General features: G+C 47.7%; 1 protein-coding gene across 1 annotated transcript; it reads right to left on the bottom strand.

Annotated features, from left to right (window-relative positions):
- Positions 1 to 9,619: 9,619 nt before the first annotated feature.
- MLF2 (myeloid leukemia factor 2) lies at positions 9,620 to 14,261 on the bottom strand. Its single transcript, XM_057702839.1, has 9 exons — positions 14,054 to 14,261; positions 13,400 to 13,477; positions 13,022 to 13,148; positions 12,732 to 12,767; positions 12,029 to 12,082; positions 11,508 to 11,636; positions 11,181 to 11,340; positions 10,408 to 10,623; positions 9,620 to 10,158 (listed from the first exon to the last, which is right to left on the bottom strand). The coding sequence occupies exons 2-8, from the start codon at positions 13,447 to 13,449 to the stop codon at positions 10,436 to 10,438; spliced, it is 744 nt and encodes a 247-aa protein (XP_057558822.1). The 5' UTR covers positions 13,450 to 13,477; positions 14,054 to 14,261; the 3' UTR covers positions 9,620 to 10,158; positions 10,408 to 10,435.
- Positions 14,262 to 24,100: the final 9,839 nt, after the last annotated feature.

The raw sequence follows: 24,100 nt of genomic DNA, 5'->3' as shown, positions 1-24,100 counted from the left end.
TTAAAAATGTCCCAAATTTGCCAAAGACAAACATACAGATTCAAGAAGCTTGGTGAGAGCGAACAGGATATACTCAAAAGAAATCCATGACCAGACACATCATAATCATTGCTGAAAATTAAAGAAAAATATTCTAAGAGCATCCAGAGAAAAACAGTGCATTTCATACAGGAAAACAATGACTCCAATTACTGCAGATTTCTTATTAGCAACTATGGAAGCCAGAATAAACTGGAACAGCACTTAAAGTGCTGAAAGAACACTGTCAACTCAAAATTCTGCATGCAATGAAAATATCACTCAGGAATGATGTAAGATAAAGACATTCTTAGGTGGAGGAAAAGTATGAGAATTTGCTACCACCAGATCTATATAAAAGAAATGCTAAAGGGTGTTCTTGAGACAGAAGAGAAATAATAACAGCAGACACTTGGGACATCAAGAAAAAAGGAAGAGCAACAGATGGTGAATACAGATTGTTTTCCTCTTCAGTTATTTAAAATGTTTATTACTGTTAAAAGTAAAAATGATGAAGCCATCCAACAGGGTTTTCAGTCTCTTAGGTGTAATACATATGACAACTACAACACAAAGGAGTGAAAGTAAAGGGACCTGGGTGATGGTCAAGTTTCTACACTTAAAAGGAATTGGTGAGATACTTGTTCTCAGCAGACTGAGCATATGATATTTTATAATCCCCAGAGCAGGGGTTAGTACACCATAGTCCACAGGCCAAATCCAGCCCACTGCCTGTTTTTGTAAATAAAATTTTATTGGAACATAGTTACAGTTAATTCATTCACATATCATGTGTGACTGATTCCACACTGTGGTGTCAGAATTGAGTGTTGTAACAGATACTGTGTGGCCTGCAAAGCCCAACATATTTACTATCTAGCCCTTTACTGAAAAAGCTTGCCAATCCTGCCCTAGAGCAACCACTTAAAAATTAGTGAGGGACTTCCCTGGTGGCATAATGGTTAAGAATCTGCCTGCCAATGCAAGGGACACGGGTTTGAGCCCCTGGTCAGGGAAGATCCCACATGCCATTAAGCAACGAAGCCTATATACTACAACTACTGAGCCTGTGCTCTAGGGCCCAAGAACCACAACTACTGAGTCCACGTGCTGCAACTACTGAAGTACGCATGCCTAGAGCCCATGCTCCATAACAAGAGAAGCCACAGCACTAAGAAGCCCACAGACTCCAATGAAGAGTAGCCTCCACAAGCCACAGCTACAGAAAGCCCACACACAGCAACAAAGACGCAATGCAGCCAAAAATAAATAATTTTTTTTAATTAGTGAAAAAATCACTAAAGTGGAATAGTAAATGGTACCCAAATAAACCAAAAGAAGGCTGGAATGTAGACATAGTGGAAATATAAACAGAGGACAAAGCAGAAACAAAGAATAAATGGATAGAAATAAATCCAAACATAATTATATTAAATATAAGTAGCCTAAGTATACGAATTGAAAGACAGAAATTATCAAAATGGATTTTTAAAAAACAAGGTACAACTATGTGTTTCATTCAAAAAAAAAGTTCTTAAGTATGACATGGGTGGTTTAAAAGTAAAAGATGGGGGCTTCCTAGGTGGCACAGTGGTTGGGAATCCGCCTGCCAATGTAGAGGACATGAGTTCAATCCCTGCTCCAGGAAGATCCCACATGCCGCGGAGCAACTAAGCCTGTGTGCCAAAAAACAACAACAACAACAACAACAACAACAAACAAAAAAAAACATTAAAAAAAAAATAAAAAAAAAAAGTAAAAGGTGGGAAAAGATGTACCATACAAATACATTAATCAAAGGAAAGCTGAAGTGACTGTAGTAATATCAGACAAATTAACTTCACAGCAAAGAAAATTACCAGGGATAAGGAAGAACATTGGAGAACATTGATAAAAACTTCTGTTTTCCAAGAAGATATAATTCTAAATGTTTCTGCCTCTGTAGAGCTTCAAAATACATGAAGCACAACCTGATAGATATCAAGGATAAAGTGGACAAGTCCACAATTATAGGGGAAAAAATGTCAAAACTGCTCTTCCAGTAATCAACAGAACAAGTAAATAGAAAATCAGCAAATACATAGAAATATATAGAACTGAATGATGCCATCAACCAAAAATAGGAACTGAGATTTATAGAACACTCCACCCACACAGCAGAATACACTTTTTTCCCCCAAGTACACGTGGAACATTTACCAAGATAGACTATATCCTGGGTCATAAAACAAACTCAACAAATTTAAAAGAGTTAAGGTCACACAAAGTATGTTTTCTGACCACAATGGAATTAAAACTAGAAACCAATAATAGAAAGATAGCAGGGAAATTGCCAAACACTTGGAAACTAAACAACAGACTTCTAAACCCATAGATCAAAGAGGTGGTCTCAAAAAAAAAAAAAAAAAAAAAGAAAGAAAAGAAAAGAAAATATTGTGAACTTAACAAAAAGGAAAATACAAAATATCAAAATATATGAGATGCAGTTAAAGAAGTTCTGAAGTCAACAATCTGCATTTCTACCTTGAGAAGGTACTTAAAGAAGAGCAAAAATAGCAGAAAGCAAGTAGAAGGAAATCACAAGCACAGAAAATAATGAAATTGAAAACAGAAAAAGAAAAAAATCAGTGAGACAAGAAATGGATTCTTTGAAATGATCAATAAAATCAATAAACCTCTAGCCATACTAAGCAAAAAGAAAAAAAAAGAGAGAGAAAGAAAAGAGAGAAGATACAAATAATCAATATCAGGAATAAAAGGAGATATGACTGCACATACCACAGACATTAAAAGGTTAGTAAGGGAATACTACAGATAATTCTATACAAAATTCAACAACTTAAACGAAATGGACCAATTCTGAAAAGCCACAAGCTACCAAAACTCAACCAAGAAGACAGATGTAAATATAAATGTACAACTATAAAACTTTCAGAAGATAACAGAAGAAAAGAGTAGTTACCAGGAGTTAGGCAAAGTGTTCTTAGATATGACACCAAAAATATGATTCATAAAAGAAAAAAGTGGTAAGTAGGACTTTATCAAAATTCAGAACTTTTGTATGAATTAGATGACTAAGAAAAAAAATATCAAATTGTACACTTTAAATATATGCAGTTTATTGTATGTCAACTATGTCTCAATAAAACTCTCTTTAAAAGAAAAAAAATTCAGAATTTTTGCTTTGGAAAAAATACAAAACTTTTCCAACATCGAGGAGGAAGAAAGAGAAAAACAAATATCATTTATTAACACAAATGTGCGGAATATAGAAAAATGGTACAAATCAACCGGTTGGGAGATTGGGATTGCCATATGTACATTACTAATAAGAAAAAAACTATCAAATTGTACATTTTAAATATATGCAGTTTATTGTATGAAAATTGTATCTCAATAAAAGTTCTCAAAGAAAAAAAAAAGAGGAGGAAAAGACGAACCACAGAATGGGAGAAAATATTTGCAAATCCCTATCTTACAAAAGACTTCTAACCAGAATATACGAGGAAATCTTAAAACTCGACAATAAGAAAATATGCACCCCAATTTTGAAAAAATGGCTGAAAGACTTAGACACTTCATCAAAGAGGCTAAAATGATGATAAATAAGCACATGAAAGGATGTTCAACATCATTAATCATCAGAGAAATACAAATTAATACCATGGTGAAATGTTTATAAATATCTCACTGTGAGTAAAAGGATACCCACACATCTAATAGGATGGGTAAAATAAAATAAAAACTGACAATACCTACTGAAGGCAAGGACACAAAGCAACTGGAAGTCTTCCTACATTGCTGATGGGAAAGCAAAATGGTGCAGCCACTCTGGGAAACAGTTTGACATTTTCTCACAAAGTTAAATATGCACTTACCATGTGACCTAGCAATCCCGTGCCATTTTACTCCTAAAGAAATTAAAACATGTCCACACATGTGTGCATGATTGTTATGGCAGTTCTGTTCATAATTGCCAAAAACTGGAAAAAACTGGAACTTGAACATTCTTTGACAAATGAATGGATAAACTATAAACACACAGTAGAATAGTACTCAGCAACAGGAAGGAGTGAACTATAATACACAACAACGTGAGTGCATCTAAAAGGTATTATGCTGAGTGTTAAGAGCCATTCTCGAAAGGCTATATACCACAGGAAATATCTTTATTCCCGGTTCCAGAGCGAGTCACATGAATTTTATAGTTTCCCAGTGCATATAAAAGTTATGTTTACACTATACTGTTGTCTATAATATGTGCACTGGCATCATGTCTAAGAAAATGTACATACCTTTAAAAATACTTCATTGCTAAACAAACAAACAAAAAACTTCATTGCTGGGACTTTCCTGGTGGCCCAGAGGGTAAGACTACAAGCTCCCAATGCAGGGGGCCAGGGTTCCACCCCTGGTGGGGGAACTAGATCCCACATGCATGCCTAAGAGTGCATGTGCCACAACTAAGAGTCCGCCTGCCACAACTAAACATGCTGCAACTAAGACCCAGCGCAGCCTAAAGTAAATAAATATTTTTTAAAAAATCCTTCATTGCTAAAAAATGCTAACCATCATCTGAGCCTGTAGCAAGTCATAATCTTTCTGCAATAGTAACATCAAAGATCACTGATCACAGATCACCGCCACAAATATAATAACAATGAGGAAGTTTGAAATATTGCCAGAATTACCCAAATGTGACACAGAGACATGAGCCAATTCTGTTGGAAAAATAGTACTGATGGACTTGCTCCGCGCTGGGTTTCTACAAATGTCCAATTTGTAAAAAAAAAAACCCACAGTATCTGTGAAGTATAATACAGAAGGCACAATAAAACAAGGTATGCCTGCGTATGATTTCTCTGTGTGACATTCTGGAAGTGGTACAACTATAGCAATGCTGAACAAAGCAGTGGTTGCCGAGGGTTAGGACTGGAGGGAGGGGGTGGCCACAAAGGAGCGGCAGCAGGGGGTGTGGGGGGGGATGGAACTGTTGCGACCCTGATTGTGGTGGTGCTCACACAAATCTCATATGTTCAGACTCATAGAACACACACACACAGCAATTTTATTGTGTGTTAAAAAAATATTGAGGGACTTCCCTGGTGGCGCAGTGGTTAAGAATCTGCCTGCCGATGCAGGGGACACGGGTTCGCGCCCTGGTCTGGGAAGATCCCACATGCCGCGGAGCAACTAAGCCCGTGCTCCACAACTACTGAAGCCTGCGTGCCTAGAGCCAGTGCCCTGCAACAAAAGAAGCCTGTGCACCACAACAGAGAGTAGCCCCAGCTCCCCACAACTAGAGAAATCCCATGCACAGCAAAGAAGACCCAACGCAGCCAATAAATTTAATATATATATATACACACACACATATATATATAGAGAGAGAGAATAAAACAGACATTCTGGGCTACTGGCATCCATCACTTGAAACACTATGCTGTTACTTGGGTAAATGTTAATATAAATTTGAAATTTTAAAATCTCATCAAAAGGGACTTCTCTGATGGAACAGTGGATAAGACTCGGTGCTTCCAATGCAGGGGGCACAGGTTTGATCCTTGGTCGGGGAACTAAGATCCCACATGCTGTAAGACAAAAAACATCAAGGAACTTTCTATTTAAAGGCCCCCCACGGTGAATCATGCCATACGGCACATTAGTATCAGTCTGGACTTTGAGTCCTGGCTCTTGAGTGCTGCTGGGTAGTTGTATGATATTCAACAAGTCACCTGTTACTTAAGCACTGAAATAGGAGCGGGGGGGTTGGATGGCATCTGTAATTGTTGCTAAGCTGCATTGGAATCCTCTCCAACCTCATGATTCTGCGTTAGTGGGTCTGGGGTAGTGATTCTGCTCTGCTGCCACTTTGGGGAACGTCAGAGAAGGCGATCTCAAAGGTCTATTTCAACTCTCAAATTGTTATTTATATCATATACTGGGTTTGCTTGAATTAAGGTCTATCTGTATTGAGAATCAGCTTCTGTCCTTGTGTGCCACGTTCCCTGTGAATTGGGAATTCCTCCCACCCCAAATCTAGGATATCTTTATGTTCGCCAGTGGTTTTCTAAGAATCTAGCTTTGTTTACTTTCATCAAACCACTTCCCACCTCCCTATTACACTGACTTTTCCTAGGGTATTTCTGCTCCTTCTGATAGAGACTCAATCCCATCTCTGCGGCCCTTTCCCATCCTCCAGCTTCTTGTGTCCAAATGTCTTGGCTGCAGACCCTCAGACACTTAGTTGGCCTCCCAGCTGGAGGACACTGACATCCTGGGGATAATGGTTCAGAACCTGCAAGCTGTCCAGCTGGCAGGTGACAGAGCAGCTGAAGAGGATGGGAGGGATGCTGGGAGAAACCAGGGCAGCACCCAATTCCTACCTTCAAGATAATTCTTCAGGGAAGAAGAATCACAAAGGGCAGAGAAAGCTGAAGGAACACTGACTGCTGACCCAGCTCATCTCAGGGATGGTCCAGGGGGTCGGGGTGGGGGGCAGCGGAGCCCGTAGGGGAAGGACTCCCTGCTTCTCCCTGTCTCCCTGGAGATACAATTTAAGGCCAGACACTGAGGCTGGGAAGGCTCACAGCCGTCAGCACTCTCTGCACAGGGGGGCTTCAGGCCCAGCTTCTACCACAGCTCTGCCAGCCTCTGCATCCCAGGCCCCTCAGGTACCCTTCCCTCGAGCCACTCCAGCTCTGTGCCCACCACCGCAGGCTCTCCCTGGGGACGGAGGGTAGTTGGGAGGCTCCTTTGGGGAAGCAGCTACGCCAGGTCTCTCCCTGTGCCCCGTCTCTGCACTGGTTTCTTACCTCTCGGCCCCTCCTGTGCCTAACTGTGCCATCTTCATCTCTCCTCCTAGTGCCACCTCTCCTGGCTCCCGCTTCTCCTGTCCGAAGACCTCACTGATGTCTGAGAGAGGGAGAGGTAAAGGCTACATTTTTCTTATGCCTGGCCCACTGTAGTGGCCTGGGAGAAGGAATCCTTGACCTTCGCTGCTCCCTCAGCCTAGGAATGACCCATTCCCAAAACTCAGAGCCTCAAGGCAGGACAGGTCTATGGAGTTAAATGGACTTGGAATACGGGGGACGGGAGGCTGGACACTGGGTTCTTCTTGTGGATCAGCTCCTGGTTCTCTGGGTAACCTGTTTATAGAACTTGGGCACTGGGCAGAGGAAGGGGACACTGGGTAAAGGGTGTTACTAGGACTTGAGACCCTGTGTTACCCTAAGAGGGGAAAACTCCCAAACTGCAAGCAGGGCTGGCTCAGCGCGGCCCCGAACATTTCTACATGTTGGTCATGAAAAGGTGAAAGATAACAGTCGGTAGCTGGGAGAACCGAGGGCTGGAGGCTGATGCAAGGCCGGAAGGATGATTTCCAGGCTACATCTGGAGGTATTTCCGGCATCCTGAGGATGGAACTGGGCATGAGGGCCACCCGAAAGCAATGAAGGTGCAGGACAGGGGCCGGATAATGGAGCAAAATCAGACATCTGTATCCCATGCACTGTGTCAAATGCCTCCTCTGTACTAACTTACCTCATTCTCATAATTCTGAGATATGAATCCACGTCCCCACTGCCACCAGCACCTGGGAAAAGGTCCATTTTACAAAGCAGGAAACCGACCCTAGATTAAGACTCTTCCCCAGGGTCAGAGGTAAGCAGTGGGGCCTAGGCTTGCTGGTGCCGGTCTATAGTTGTAATTTCACTCCTCTCCCTCACAGTCTCCCTCCAAGTACCAGCCTCTCCCAACCTGTAATTTTCTGGGGTGGAGGAAGTAGTCCAAGTGAGTCTGGCCTTGTCCTCTGGACACCTGTCAGGCCGAGGACTGGGGGTGGGGATTGAGGGGCCATTGTGAAGGAGACTGGGCCATTCTAGAGAGCGGACCCAGAAATAAAATGTTAGCATTCTTCCTGAGAGTCCTTTCCTGTGTCTGCTCCCTGGCCCTCACCCCACATTGCGGACACGTCAGGACCGTGCCTGGGGCTGCTTCTAGAGCATCTCTCTCAATTTTGCTAACACCCAATTTCCCACCACGTACCCTTGCTGAAAAATACCATCACAGGCCCTACGACTACGTGCTGGGTTGCAGGGTGGTCCTGACTCAAGAGCAGGGAGCAGCGGTGGAAATTGATTGATTCATGTGTCTGAAGCCAGGACCTAAATGGGAAAGCTTGTGAAACACTGGATGACTCACCTGGATTGAAACCAGGGCAACCCTTGCCCTGCTCCAGCCCCCACTCAGAACTGTGCCCAGAAACGTGGGCACTGGAAGTGGAGTCCAGGTTGAGAGGTTGGGCTTGAGCTGTAGCCTAAGATTTTGTAGTGAGAAGGGACCCCCAGAGCTGACATCCAGGTATGGGAGGGACCTGCTCAAGGCCACATGGCTGGGCTGGTGGCAGAGCTGAGCTGAGGAGCCGCCTCCTCAGGAGACTGACGACAGCTCCTCCCACTCCCAGAGGAAGGAATTCTGTACAATCTGGACAGAGCACACGTTACACTGGAGGCTGAGGTCTGTGGACGCTTTGATTTCTGTCATCTACAGTTCAGGGGCAGGTGGAGGTGCATCCTCTCTGCCTGTCTGACTTCTAGGATTCCTGGATTCTTTTAGCCCCTTGGTTGGTTCCGTTGACCCTCATGGTGCACCTTCAGTGGCCTGTTTACTGAGACTCAGCACCCGCCCTGGAGAGGATGTCAGTGCCTGGTTACCGAGCTCACCTGTGTCTCTGCTCGTTGAGCGACTAGACAAACCCTCTTGAATCTGTTTGTCCTTCAAGGACACAGGGAAATTCCTCTTCCCTGAGAGGGCCCGGAGCCTCGGGTGGGCTGTTTCTGCCTTTGATTTACCAACTGACAAGGACAGATGTTTACAAAGCAGAAACTGCCCTCTGACTCTCACAAGAATTTGCCATCACTGATGAGTCCCCAGGAGGGACAGGGAGACCCATTTGCTGAGCTGGGTTGAGCAGGAGCAAGTGTCTTGAGAAATTTGAGCAACCTGTGCCCGTCCAGTGCTGCTCAGGTTCCAGGCTAGTTTTCTTCTCTGGTCTCCTTCCCCAGGCTCAGGTTCTCAACAACGGGGGCTGCAGGGTTTGAAGGATGCTGCTGACCCGACTTCCTCCCCTTTGAAGACCTGAGTGGGGTTGTTAAGGCTCCTTCCTGCTCTGCACCACACGTGTTCCCAGCCACAGTCCGGGCCCGAAACAAGCCCAAGGGACAAGGGGCAGAAAACTCCTCCGGTGCCTACAGGCGGGCCCCACAACCCCCGTGATGAGTGAAGGTACAGTGAAAGCGAGGTAGGTGGCAGGACAACTGCCGCCGGTCTCACTCCCAGCCCAGCCTGGCCGCGTCCACTGTGGCTTCTCACCCACCAGAGCTCTGACAGCCCCACTGTGCTACCACTGAGGTGCTGGGCTTGAACTTGAGTTAAGAAGGCCATGCACGGAGACAGGGAAGGGAAGGTGACTAGAAGGAGACAGGAGGGTTGAAATGGAACAGCGAAAAGATCAAGAGTAAAGCCAGACATGACTCTACATCAACTATACTTCAATAAAATAAACTGATGAAAAAAAAGTAAAGCCAGAATCCTATTTGGTCTTTTTTCCATTCTCCTTTATTCCATAAACACCTAGTTACAAGTTGCACAAATCAAAAAATGAAGGCAGAGAAGGGTGTGGGGAAGATTTTTGTGATGTGTAGCGGGTGGGAAGGGAAAAAGGGTTGGGAACCGGTCCTCTCCCTCCACACACAGCCCTGGACCAGGGCTATGGCCCCTGCGGCAGGGAATCTGAGGAGGAGGTGGGCAAAGATCCAGGGTCCCTGAGGCCCCTAAACCCAGAGCTCACCCCAAAAGCTCCTTCAATGCATGGCAGGGGTGGAATGGGGAAGGGAAGGAGGTTCAGAGATGGAACAGCAAAGTGAAAAATCAAGTTAGCGGATAAGGAGGAAGTGGACTCACCATGGGAAGGAGAGTAAAGGAGGAAAAACTAGGTAAAGGGGCAGCGAAAGGTTCTCCCTGAGACCCCCAGGGAGAGGTGGGGGCCAGCTGGCCTGTTAATTTAATATTACATTGGGAGTGGGAGTTGAAGAGGAAAAGCTATTTCAGGGGATGATTTCTCAGCCTCACAGCCTGTACCTGGAGGGGGAAAAGAGAGGAGCGCAAGTCAAAAGGAAAACAAAATATCAAAGCCGGGGTTCGGTCCCATTCTCTCTTCCAGTGAGGGCATTCTTCTGTCTTTCTGTACCAATGAAAACTTCTGCTAGCAAAGGCGCTGTCTGCCGGGCGCCCGGGCTGCTTGTGCCTCAAGGCTGAGGGATGTGTGTGGTCCACCCGCCACCCCTCCCGCGCCTGGCACCTCAGCCGCCCCCACCCCGCGGTACTTACAAGAAGAGAGGCCGAGGGCCCAGGGCCCTCACCAGTCGTAGCGGCGGGACTGTCGGGAGGGGGAGTCCTCGGGTCCCTGTATAGCCAGGCGGGGAGGCCCCTCCGCCCTTCGTCCCCCACCCCCTGAAGCCTCGTGCCTCCGAAATTCCAGGGGGCGCTGCTGCCGGAACCGGGAGGTCTCCCTCCGCCACTCATCATCAAAGGCTGCGGCCTCACCTGAGGAGGACATGGAGCCCACACATGACACCTGGGTGACGCCTGGCTTCCCGAGGCAGACGCAGGCCTGAGCCACAGTCTCTAAGACCACATCCCAGGGCAAAGGCTGAAAGGCTTGGGGCGGGGGGGTGCTGGGGGAGGGAGGCAACTTATTTAGCAACTTTGGATTCAACATGGTTCCTGGAAACCCTAGCAGGAAATCAGGAATGGGATAATTACTTAGCTAAAGAGCACAGTCCCGTGCACACTGTATTTAATAAGTATTCGTTGATTTGAAAAACATAAGTAAAAAGAAAGGAAAAAAACAGATCCAGATGGAGACAGGTAGATTACTATCAATATCTGACTTAGGTAAAAACGTATGCCCTCCTTGATGAGGACGCTGCCAGCACTGACTTAGCCCTAAGCTGACAAAAAGGCTCCAGGTAAGTTAAGAATGTGGGGCTTGTCCATAGCCTTGCCCAGGAAACATCTAGGGAGGAAGGGAGAGAGAGCTGCTACCTCCTAGCTCACGGGACCGGGACTTGGCAGGCTGAGGAATGGGAAGGAAGGCTCACTTTCATCCAGGTTGATATAGTCCTGCCGTTCCTCCTGGTCCCCCGTGCGGTGGTTTCGGGAGCGCTGAAGGATATGAGCCCGGTCTCGGATGTGATGCCCGATGGACATCTGCTCCAGCCCACTGTCCGAGTCCCGCACAGTCCTCCGAGTCTCCCGGATCTGGGGGGAGGCAGAGCACAGCACATTCAGCGGCTCCTTCCACAGCCTGGCTACGCCAGCCCAGAAAGACCGCCCAGGACCCGATCCTGAAAAAAGCAGCCAGGTTTTCTATAGGAACTATTTGATCACACCTCCTCTGCATAGGAGGAAAGAGCCCTCCAACTCACCCCGCCTGGGGCCGAGCGCATCTCTGAAGTCTCTTGGTAGACCTTGGGGGCGCCGTCACCCGTATTGGAGTAGGAGATGACCGTGGAGGATGAAAAGGTCTGGCAGTTGCCTCCGGCTGTCATGTGCTCCTGAGGAGAGAAGGGAAGAGCAGGGCTGAGCGGGGAGCAGTTCGCCTCTGGAGAAGGGATCCCTCCCTTCAGCTGCCTCTGCCTGCCCATACCTTTCTCACAAAAAGTGAGAACTGAGAAAACACCGGGACTCATCATTACCCCCTAAATTCCTCTGAGTTCAACAATAAGCCAGAAGGACATGAAGAGAGGGAGCCTTAACTGCAGCCTTCATAAGATACACTGCTGCTTCCCACTCAGGACCCCACGCTCTCCGGGTCCGGTGGCCTTATCCAGCTTGCACGCTTCACAAGCACGCCCTTCCCCACTCCCGCCTCCGGGGACTCAAGGTGTCACCAGCCATCACTGGGAACAGGGCCGGGGAAGGGGATGGGACGGGGCAAGAATCTTACCATGTTCCCAATCATGTCGTTCATCATCCCAAACATGTCCATGAAGCCGCCCGACTGGAGCAGAGATGGAAAAGAGAGTCGGGAAGCAGGGCCACGCTCAGAGCAGGCTGCACTCAGAGGTTACCGTGTTCAGGCTTCCACAGGCTATGTGGCTAAGCGTTCCCTCTCTCCCCTTCCTTCACATCTGGCAGCTGCTAGTCCTCATTCCTCGTGAACAGGACGAGAATAGGAGCGCCTCTCTCCATGCTTCTCTTCCCATACACCGCCGCCCTCCTCCTCAGTCTCTGTGGCTGCTAATCAATCCCATTTTCCTTTTCTCCTGGCTGCCCTACTTCCTCCTACCTTCAGGAAGCAAACCAGCGTTACTGAATTCTAACCTATAAAGGGGTTGGTTCTGAAGCTGTAGAAAAATCTTCTACAAACCATCTCTAGTTGGGCCTTCAACAGCACCTCCTTCCTTAAAAGAACACATTTTGCCAGATAATTATATCTTTCTAATGGCATGGCTCCTAGAAGTACAGAAGCTGGGAAGTTACATCGTGAACTCATAGGACTCCGCACACAGCAGGCCCAGAGCTCTGTGAACACTATGTGAGGATTCTAGGGTTACCCATAAGGCTATCCAGAGAGGCACATTTGGAAATAATATCTAAGGGTATAGAGCGGGCCTGAGATGGAAGGAAGCAAGGAAATGAGGACTCACCATTCCCAGCATCCCGAACGGAGAGACAGTCCCAGCCTACAGGAACAGGGAAGGAACAGAAATGAGAGACCATATCCTATCTCATTATCATCCCAAACCAAGCTGATGGCTTTCACTGCTTTTCCATCCTCCTCTCAAAAGGATCACAAAGCCTGTTTTTCCAGACCCCTTTCCCCACTCCTAGAAGGCACTCCACTTGCTAACTTGGCCATTGTGCAAGAAAAATCAAGGGCTTTACTAACCAACCTGTAACCTTTTTTCAGGTCTCAGGTCTGCTGCAGCACCATTACCTGCATTCTGCGGCTGGCAGGCCTGGTCCCTGGCATGTTGCCATCTGTGATGCTGAGGAAGGGGCTGTATCCAAAGCCGCCTGACAACATCCGGTTCATGTGCTGACGGTGAATGGCAAAGGGGTCCCTGCGCAGGGAGTATACAGTGTGGGTGGCAGAAGGGCCAGCAGTCATCACCCTCCAACCCCCCTCGCAAAGAGAAGAGGCACAGGGAACCAGGGGCACAGATTTCCCCCTTGAAGTCTGAGCTGGGGCTGAGTGGCTACCCAGTAGGTGATCAGTGTCTGCGACGGGAACCCAGATGTCTGCCTCAACTACTCAGATACCTGAAGTGGAATGGGTGCGTGCTCTAGAGCAGGAGGGGGAGGGGATACTCACATCAGGAACATGGGGTCCTCGGGCTCCACGTCCCTCATGAAGCGGAACATCCTGATTTTAGCTCCAGGGGGCTCCACACTGTGAAGATGTGGAGGCTCAAATGTTGGAGGCAGCAAGGCTTTTTGCACACCCGCTCAGGGCACGGACTCTCAGAGCACTGTCCCTTCCAAATGCTGTAACTGGACCCCTAAACTCCAGGGAGACCCTTCTCCTGGGGTTTACCATCATCCTCTAAGGAGAGCAGAGCTCTTCAAACCTCTCTTCGAAGGACCACGGAAAATTTTTCTAAGCCTGTTTTCTGCCTCCCCCACTCAGAGCCATCCTCTTCCCAAAGCCCTGGACAGAAGCGCACTCCCCCTCCCCCGACGCCACCTTTCCGGATACGAATCCCAAGTGCCGGCCCTCCGCCCCATTAATGACCCCAACCACCCCGCCCCCTCCTCACACCCGGCCGCTGCCAGGCCTCCCCCAGGCGGGCCTCACTGTCCCTTCCGCGCCTGGCGGCGGCCCCCCCGAACCCTGCCTCCCTGCCGGGCGAGCAGGAAAGGCGGGCCTGACCCGCTCCCCTCCCCGCATCCCCAGGCTCCCGGGGACCCTGCAGACCCGCGGGCCGCTCCCGCCCCGGACCGGCTGCCCGCTCCGCTCGAGCCTCACCGGTCCCCGATCCGGGCTCAGCGGCCCATCCGGCCGGTCTCGCCTCTCGGTGCGCGGCAGGATCAGGGATTGCGGCCCGAGACGCGGGATTGGTCCGGGCGTGAGCTCCTCGGCCTCCCGCACCGCCTCCTCGCACAGCTGCCACCTCCGTGCCCCCCCCTCGGCCCACGGAGCCCGAACCCCAGCCAGGCCCGGGCGGAAGTGACGTCACGATGGGACAGCCCACCCCGGGGCCGGGCCTGCGGAGCTCCGCCTACCGGCGGGCGTGGGACGCAAGCGAGGCCGGCTGCCGGATGGCCGAGCTGGGGGCAGCGGGGTCCTCCGGGACCAGGGGAGGGGAGGCCTCGTTAGTAACCTGGATCTGGGTCCCGTGGCCCGGAGGAGGCTCCCTGTAAGGGTGTGGGGAGGAGCAGAGGAGTCCATCGCCGAGAGGGGAGGAAGAGGGAAGAGGACGAGGGCAGATTCCCATGGGGGAGGGCGGGCTCCCCGTGGGCGACGAGTTGGGGCGGATCCCTGGGGGGGGGGGGGAAGCATTAAGCAGATTTCTACCCGGGAAGCGTTCAACCCGAGAGGGAGGAAGGGCGGCAGTTCTGCGGGGGAGGCGCTAGGGCCAGTCCCCTCGGGAGGAGGCGCGTTCCAGGCAGGGGCGGGGTCCTCGGAGTGACGTAGGGGAGGAGGTGACAGTTCTGCCCAGGTCTTCCTCTGGCTTCGAGAATTCGGGCTGGGGCAAAGAGAATACAGGTTGGGGGGCCGGCCGCCAGGTGGCGCTCTTCGGCCAGGCTGGACCTGCAGCCCCCTTGGGAACTGGCGTTGGCGAGGCTCCCTAACCCCCCCTCAGTTACCCTGCTGTGAGGGTCAGACTGGGGAGAGGCCCTAGTTCTGAATTCTTTTCGTTTAATGCCAGTCTCCCATTTATTTTCTCTAACTCCTGTATCCTCAGAAGCTCCTAGTCCGCACTGATCTTTCTTGCCTCTAGTCAGGTAGGTAGGTAGGTCAAGGGTCCAACGTTTGGGAGGAGAAAGTGGTGGAGAGCTCCACTCACCAAGCTTACCCAGGGGCGGAGTTGCAGGCAGGCCTAGGAGACCTGACACGAAGGCCAAAGACTGACACTTTGACATACTAAATGTCTTGCATAAAATCTGACCCAACTGGAGAGAAGGGCCCTCCCCCTGGGTGTCAGGGGATTTGAACTGTCCTGGGTGGACTTTAGAACCAACTCACCCAGACTCCAGCTTTCCTGGTTCTTTACACTGGCCGCTGGCCATGTTAGTGCTCTGTGGGCCTGACACCGAGAGAGACTTGGGCCCATCCCCAGCACTTCCGGGGGGGGGGGGGTCCCTGGTGACTCAGGAAAGGGTGACTGGGAGTGGGGCTTCTCAGGTTTCTTTGGACTTGATCATTATTAAAGAGGAAAAACACAATAGTGGAGACAGAGGGGAACAGAGACAGAAATTAGAAGCTAGCACACTGGCAAAGCCAAAGCCAAAGACAGAATAAAAGAAAACGTGTTTCCCATTGATATTTCTGGGGAAGAGACTTAGCAAAATTTTTTGTCTTCCAGATGCTCTATCTCTGAACGTCCTGCCGTGCAAGTGGCCCTTTTCTTTCCTCTTGCTCCCAAACAAAAGCAGTTTGACATGTAATCAAGAGTTGTCTCAGGGACTTCCCTGGTGGCACAGTGGTTAAGAATCTGCCTGCCAATACAGGGGACATGGGTTCGATCCCTGGTCCGGGAAGATCCCACATGCGATGGAGCAACTAAGCCTGTGCACCACAACTACTGAGCCTGTGCTCTAGAGCCTACAAGCCACAACTACTGAGCCCATGTGCCACAAATATTGAAGCCCGCACACCTAGAGCCCATGCTCTGCAGCAAGAGAAGCCACTGCAATAAGAAGCCTGCGCATCTCAAGAAAGAGCAGCCCCTGCTCGGCACAACTAGAGAAAGCCCACGAGCAGCAACGAAGACCCAACAAGCCAATAAATAAATTTTTAAAAAGAAATAGAGTTGTCCCAGTGAGAGTTCTGCAGCCCAGACTTAATGAAGTGTGGGCCTCACCTTCTAGCCTCTGCCTCCTCATTTCATGTCCAGCCTTCAGCAGAGATGGATAGGAGATGCAGCTTAGCTTCTAACCTCCTCTTTTGGTCTTTTTCCATGACCTGGTATCCTCTACCTACTGCATTTAGGTGTCTAGAGCTCTTTCCCTTCTTCCTTGCAAGACTTAAGAATCTGATATCAGGGACTTCCCTGGTTGTCCAGTGGTTAAGACTCTGTGCTTCCTCTGCAGGGGGCACAGGTTCAATCCCTGGTCAGGGAACTAAGATCCCACCTGCCGCATGCTGCAGCCAAAAAATAACATTAAAAAAAAAATCTGATGTTAGTCATTTTTACCTTTGCATGATTTTAAATCAATTACCTCTCCTAGGAATATATACAAATGACAGTTTAGCATCTAACTGTGACACAAAGCTCCAAACCTGGGCTTTGTCTCAGGTTAAAAATCGATCCTTGAACAGGTAGGGTTGAAGGAGGAGATGCAAGAGCTCATTTTTCAGAGTGCTCAGCCATGGACCATATAGGTAGCCATCCACTTCAGGAATGGAAGGAATGTAATTTTACAAGTAATCTTTCTGTCCCCCAGACAGAGTTTGTGTCTGTCTTCTTTCTCCATCACCTGCCCATCCCTCCCCTTGCCTCCCTCCCTCCCCTCCTCCCACCCCTCCTCTCTTCCTCCCTCCCTCCCTTCCTTTCTTTCTTCCTTCCCTCCCTCCTTCCCTCTGTCCCTGCTTCCTTCCTACCTTTCTTACATCTCTGTCCAGTAAACTCTGATGAACACAAGTTCCTCAGTCATCAGAGTTTCCTGTAGATGATAAGATGTAGGAGGGAGGGTGAACCCTGCCAGGGGTGAAGCTGAACTCAAAGGGGATAAGCATTGTTGAGAAGGAAGAGAAAGTTTCTCTTCACTGCTTTATCTGATGGAGCCAAAGTCAGGAAGTCCTTGAGAGAAGTAGAGCTGGGTTAGAGAAGGAGCCCTTGCTAGATGTGAGCTCACACATCTGGAGCAATACCAGGGCCATTGGCTATTGGAGCAGAGTGAGGATGGAGCGATGATGGAGTTAGGGGAGACTGGATTCCAGCCTGAGCCAACGTGAGTGGATGTGACTGAGTATATATGTGTATGTGTATGTGTATGTGCACGTGTATTGGCGAGGGTGATGAGCCCTGACAATTAGCACTAAGTTGCCCCAGAGAGAAAGAGTAAGTTGTGTAGTGAACACCAGATCAGAGTGAGATTGAAAAATGACTCAGGAACATTTTCTTTTTTAAATCCAGCTTTTCAGTTTGTTTTATATCCACAGCCATTCAACAAATATTTATTGAATGCCTACTGTGTCAGGCACTGTTCCTAGCTCTGGAGATATAGTGATATACAGAGAGAAACATAAAGCAGAGTGGAAGTGGGGTAGAGGAACAGGCAAGCTGCTGGGAGGTGGTGATTGATTTTTAGGGTGACTAGGGATGGCCTCAATGATCAGGTGACTCTGAACCAGTTCAGAGACCTGAACCAGGTGAGAGAGAGCTGGGGTGAGGGCATTCTGGGCAGAGGAAAAAGCAAGCTCAAGGGCCCTGAGGCAGAATTATGCTTAGTTGTGTTCAAGGAACAAAGAAGCCGATGTGCCTAGACTGATGTGAATCAAGGGAAGAGCAGTAGTGAGAAACAAGGCACAGAGCAAGAAGGAAGACAGATTCTGTGGGACTTTGTAAGACCTACAAAAGGACCACTCTGGCTGTCGTATGGAGAATAGAACGTTGGTGGAACCACAGCAGAAACAGACGGACCTATTAGCATGCTGTAGCCATAATTCAGATGCCTTAGAGTGGGTTAGAAACAGTGGAGGCAAGGAGAAGTTGTCAAATTCTGCGGGGGGGGGGGGGGGGGGTTGTTTTTCTAATTTTTTGGCCGTGCCTCAGTGCATGTAGGATCATAGTTCCCTGACCAGGGATCAAACCTGCGCCCTTTGCATTGGAAGTTTGGAGTCCTAACCTCTGGACCACTAGGGAAGTCTCTCTAGGTATATTTTGAAGATGGAGTTAACAATTTGCTGATGGTTGGATGCCATATGAGGGAAAAGAGTCAAGAATGACTCCAAGGGCAGTTCCCTGGTGGTCCGTGGTTAGGATTTGGCTCCTTCACTGCTGTGGCCATGGGTTCAATCCCTGGTCGGGGAACTAAGATCCCTGCAAGCCTCGTGGCACAGCCAAAAAAAAGAAAAAAGAAAAGAAAAAAGAATGACTCCAGGGTTTTTTGACCTGGGCAACTGAATGAGAAATAAATGACCATTCTGCTTGCCACACTGTACTGCATACATACAGATGGGCTTGAGGACATATGAAAGTTGTGTCTGGCTGAAATTGTGATCCTGACCATGTGGTTACACAGAATAACTGAGTGGACAGTCTTCCCTTTATTTCTTTATTTAAAATGAGCACCACCTATTAATTAATTAATTATTGCTGTGTTGGCTCTTCATTGCTGCATGCGGGCTTTTCTCTAGTTGTGGCAAGCGGGGCTACTCTTTGCTGCGATGTGCGGGCTTCTCATTGCGGTGGCTTCTCTTGTTGCAGAGCACGGGCTCTAGGCATGTGCAGGCTTCATGCACAGCTTCAGTAGTTGTGGCTCGTGGGTTCTAGAGTGTAGGCTTAGTAGTTGTGGTGCACAGGCTTAGTTGCTCTGCAGCATGAGGGATCTTCCTGGACCAGGGATCGAACCCATGTCCCCTGCATTGACAGGCAGATTCTCAACTACTGCGCCACCAGGGAAGTCCCAAATGTATACTTCTTCTTCTTCTTCTTCTTCTCCTTCTCCTTCTCCTTCCCCTTCCCCTTCCCCTTCTCCTTCTTCTTCTTCTTCTTTTTTTTTTTTTAAGATTTTTTTGATGTGGACTATTTGCTTTAAATCTTTTATTGAATTTGTTACAATACTGCTTCTGTTTTATGTTTTGGCTTTTTGGCCACTAGGTATGTGGGATCTTAGCTCCCTGACCAGGGATCAAACCCTACCCCTGTATTGGAAGGCAAAGTCTTAACCACTGGGCCACCAGAGAAGTTCCAACAGTCTTCCCTTTAGAAGCTAGCCACCCAAAGCAGGAGGAGAACAACAGGAATACGTGAATCCTGTGCCAAGTTCAACCGTAAGATATTAGATGTCAGACCACCTTGGGCAGATAGGCTAATGTTAATGCTTGGCATTAACACTGGAGGTTTAAATCTTAAGAACTTCCTGTTGCCCATTGATCATGTCAGGAAGACATCCCCAGGGAGGTAGTATGTCTCATGATTAACCTGGGCTTTAAGGACTGAAATTTGTGCTACCTGTGTGGTAGTTCCTGTTGGTAAACATTTATGGAGCTTCTCCTATGCGCCAGGTACAGTGAAAGATGCTGGGGATGAAAAGACAAGTAAGACATGGTCTCTATCCAACAGGGTTCAAAGCCCAGTGAGGGTGGCCAACATGGAATCCATGATAATCCTGGGTTGAAGGCCGCCATAGGAAGATGTTTATTAAAAGGGAAAAAGTGGTTCAGAAGAGGGAGTGAGTGGCTTGGGGGGTGGGAAGGAAGCTAGGAGAGCATTTCAGGTGGAAGGGGAGACTAGTGCAAAGGCGCAGAGGCAGACCCCATTCGGGAGGAACTATGAAGAGTTAAAAAAAATACTGGAAAAAAAAAACTGAAGCAAAACTTTTGCAGAAACCTTGGTGAGAGCTAAGGCTACAGAGGTTAAAAGGGGCCAGAGACTGGAATTTACATATATCCACTACTATGTATAGAATAGATAACTAATGAGAACCTACTGTATAGCACAGGGAACTCTACTCAGTACCCTGTGATGACCTGAATGTGAAGGAAATCTAAAAAAGAGGGGGATATATGCATACGTACAACTGATTCACTTTGCTGTACAGCAGAAACTAACACAACATTGTAAAGCAACTATACTCCAATAAGAATTAATACAAAAAAAAAAGGGGGACCAGACCTTGAAGAGCTGGGTTTGCTTCCAGACTTTATTCTCTAGGCCCGGGGAAGCTATCAGAAGGTTTTATGGAGGGAGATGACAACAGTCTATTTGTATTTTAGGTAGAAAGGCAGTTTACGTACCTCAGCAAACATTTTCGACCTTCTACACTAAACCAGGTATAGACGTAGGTGCTGAAGATACAAAAATTCTTAAATAATGATTGACAACCCTAATTAATTAAGCTTAAAATCAGTGAGTGGTGTTGACCCCAGGAGCAGGGGCAGGACTGGGCTTGGAGAGAAGAGGAGGCACTCAGGGAATCTTTATAAAATGAAATATGAGGGATCTGGGGGGGGGGGAAGAAGAGGCAGTGTCTCAGATGACCCCCTGGTGTGAATGAAGGGGTGGGGGACAGGACCTTTAACTGTAATAGAAAAATGGGGGAGTTGCAGTCGGCAGGTGTGGGGTTGAGGCCCTCTGGAGGATCCAGGGAGAGAAGACAGAAGGGAACTGGGGTCGTGACTGGTGCTCAGGAAACAAGCCGGTGCTGGGGATATGGGGTTGAGAGTCATCACGGTTTGAGATAGTTGTTGGCGGTGGGACTTGAACCACTGGACATGCGTGATGGAGTCGCTTAGGGAAATGCAGTGAGAACAGGACCCCTGAGACCTAAGCCACCTGGAAGTGTTCAGTTGGCACTGCCATTCCCTCTTCCTGGTTATTAAGTCTTCCCTCGGCCTTTTACCTTCTGGGCAAAATAAGCCTCTAGCTGTCACTCCTGGTTCCGTCTCCCCTAGCCTTTTCATTTTCACTTTCCTCTCCTCTGGGTCAGCCACATAGTCTGTTTCATTTGTGAAAATGTGGAAATCCTGAGCAAACATGCAGCTGTGGTAAAGTACTGTCAATACATGACAAGAGCGGCCCAGGTGACCTTCCACCATGGCAGCCAGAGTTGCTCTTGACTTTCCATGTACAGAACACTAGGGATGGAAATGGAAAACGAGATTGAAAAAAAAAGGCAGTTTGGGGCCAAGGTCTGAAATGGTGCTGTCCAATATGGTAGCCACTAGGCACAGGTGACTATTTAAATTTAATTAAAATTGGGAATTGCTGTGGCCTGGGTTCAATCCCTAGTCAGGGAACTAAGATCCTACAAGACGTGCAGTACGACCAAAAAAAAAAAAAGAAGAAATAAAAAAAGAATGAGGTAGCCTTCTATTTAAAATAAATAAGTAGGGGCTTCCCTGGTGGTGCAGTGGTTAAGAACCTGTCTGCCAATGCAAGGGACATGGGTTCGAGCCCTGGTCCGAGAAGATCCCACATACTGTGGAGCAACTAAGCCCGTGCACCACAACTATTGAGCCTGCACTCTAGAGCCTGCAAGCCACAACTGCTGAGCCCGTGTGCTGCCAACTACTGAAGCCCTCGGGCCTAGAGGCTGTGCTCTGCAACAAGAGAAGCCACCACAATGAGAAGCCCATGACCAAAACAAGTAGCCTCCGCCTGCTACAACTAGGGAAAGCCCACATACAGCAACAAAGACCCAACGCAGTAAAAATAATAAGTAAATTAACTAATTAATTAAAAATAAAATAAATAAGTAAATAAATAAATTTAATTAAAATTACAGTAAAAAAATGCAGTTCCTCCATTGTACTAGCCACTAGCCAGTGGCTCGTGGCCACTGTATTGGAAACTGTAGATATAAAACATTCCCATCATCACAGAAAATTTTATGACAGAGTCAGAAAATATCTCTATATATTATCTTCCTTGTGGACTCTTTAAAAATATTTATTTTATTTTTATTTGTTTATTATTTGGTTGTGCCACGTCTTAGTTGTGGCAGGCATGCTTCTTAGTTGTGGCTCGCCAGCTCTTTAGCTGTGGCATGCGAACCCTTGGTTGCGGCATGCATGTGGGATCTAGTTCCCCGACCAGGGATGGAACCTGGGTCCCCTGCATTAGAATCATGGAGTCTTAACCACTGTGCCACCAGGGAAGTCCCCTTCTGGACTTTTTTGAAGACCTGTGAAGGCTTTTTGAAAAGAATGGTGGAGGGGAAATTGAAGGTAGTCAAAAAGTATAAACTTCCAGTTATAAGATTAATAAATATGAGGATGTAACATGCAACATGATAAATATAATTAACAGTTTTGTATGTTATATATGAAAGTTGTTAAGCGAGTAAATCCTAAGAGTTCTCATCACAGGGAAAAACATTTTTTTTTCTATTTCTTTACTTTTGTATCTGTATGAGATGATGGATGTTCACTTAACTTCTTGTGGTGAACTTTTCATGATGCAGGTAAGTCACATCACTATGCTGTACACCTTAAACTTATACAGTGCTGGATGTCAATTATATCTCAATAAAACTGGAAGGAAAAAAGAAAGGAAAGCACGCACAAGGGGGAGAAACTGAAAGGAGGGGAGTGGAGAACTGGGCAACAGCAAACTTTAAGTGTAAAAGTGAAGGAGATCATGAAGGATGGCACAGAGAATAAGAAAAGCCAATCGAAGAATCTGGAAGAGATGTACGATGGTAAAACCAATGATTTTTGCTGGGTAGAAAGTTCATGAGAAAGTAGGAAAGCCACAGAAATTGTGGTTGTGATGTTGCGTACCATAAAAGACAGACAGTGACCAACAGGACACCAGTGGTTACTGAGGAGATCCCAAGTCAGAGAGAGGCCACTCCTGCAGCATGCCCCATGCTTCTCCCACCTGCTCAAGGAAAGAAAGTTGAGAGGCTCTGAGACATAGTCTAAGGTGGGGTGTCGGGGCCAGGAAGCCAATGATGTATTGAGCTCTACCTCTTGGATGCCTAGCCTCGTGCTAGGTATCATGCCCAGGAGAAGGACGCACCAGTAAGGGTGGGGGAGTAAGGAAGGCAGTTTACTAGAGGGTTTTTTGTTTGTTTGTTTTTTAATTTTTGGCCTCACCACACGGCATGTGGGATCTTAGTTCCCTGACCAGGGATCAAACCCGCACCCCCTGCAGTGAAAGGGTGGAGTCTTAATCACTGGACCGCCAGGGAAAGTCCCTGAAAGGCAGTTTGGACTTGGGAACAAGGGACTTGCAATCAGGAGAGATGGGGAGGCACTCCAGAACAAGAGCACCCCTGGAGATGGGACAGGGTGCTGTCCAGCAGGAGAGAGTGCTTGATACCTGTCCCTTTTCAGATTGTACTTTGAATGAGCTCTCCCATCTCTTCCTGGAGGGCAGGGACCGGGTCTTTTCCATTCGGCTTTGTGTCTCCACCACACAGCACTGGGGCCCATCATCTAGAGGAAGCTCAATAAAAGTTTGTTCAAGCGCAAGAGTCCAAGCTTGCTATAGAGGCCAAAAGAATCTATGTCGTTTACATAGATGCGAGTAGAATACGATGATGGAGACAACCTGACGGGGCGTGTTCATGACAAACGTGGCTTTGTGTTGTCACGAGGATGATTTCTTTAGGAACACTCCTGTGGGTAACATACTCAAAGCAAACTTGATCCAAGTTAGGCTGGTTGAAGTCTCTCTCTAGGAATTCACCTCCTCTCAACTCTCCACTGACTTGAGTTTTGAAAAGATTTTTTTTTTTTAAAGCAAAGGAAAAATGAGGAACAGCAAACGAAGTCATTGGGAGTGGAATGGAATGAAGAGTGTAGTGAAGAGTGGAGAGGCCCAACTTTCAGGTTTCTGTCCTCCCATCCTTGAATGATAGCTAACTAGGCCTTCCTTAGCACTTTATGTATCCGACAAATAGGCAAACTGAAAAAGACCAGGACGCTGGAGAAGGGGAAGAATTTCCTTAAGAATGAGATGGAAATAGAGTTGAACATCTTCCACACAGTAATGAGGGAATTGCTAGGATGTCAGAAGTCATGGTTTCCAGGGGGCCTGGGCCTCCTCTCTTCTCACCTGGCCTCCCTTTTCCCACCTCCAGAAAATGTGTAAGAAGCATAGGTTTCTCCATTCAACCAGTGGAAAATTCAGTTGAACCGTAGACTAAAAGAACTCTAGGAATAGGCAAGCCTCCA

Source organism: Hippopotamus amphibius, chromosome 12 (genome assembly GCF_030028045.1).
Source record: "Hippopotamus amphibius kiboko isolate mHipAmp2 chromosome 12, mHipAmp2.hap2, whole genome shotgun sequence".
In the NCBI taxonomy this organism is placed as follows: Eukaryota; Metazoa; Chordata; class Mammalia; order Artiodactyla; family Hippopotamidae; genus Hippopotamus; species Hippopotamus amphibius.
Note: the sequence above shows the minus strand (reverse complement) of the source record. Positions and strands in the feature narration are given on the sequence as shown.

Bases quoted from the DNA above. Each gene is read 5' to 3' on its own strand.
- MLF2 (XM_057702839.1), bottom strand. From the start codon at position 13,449: ATGTTCCGCTTCATGAGGGACGTGGAGCCCGAGGACCCCATGTTCCTG. The intron at 12,768-13,021 runs GTAATGGTGCTG...CTGTTCCTGTAG, and splicing joins CTGCCAGCCGCAGAATGCAG to GCTGGGACTGTCTCTCCGTT. The intron at 12,083-12,731 runs GTGAGTCCTCAT...TCTCTGCTCCAG, and splicing joins CGTTCGGGATGCTGGGAATG to TCGGGCGGCTTCATGGACAT.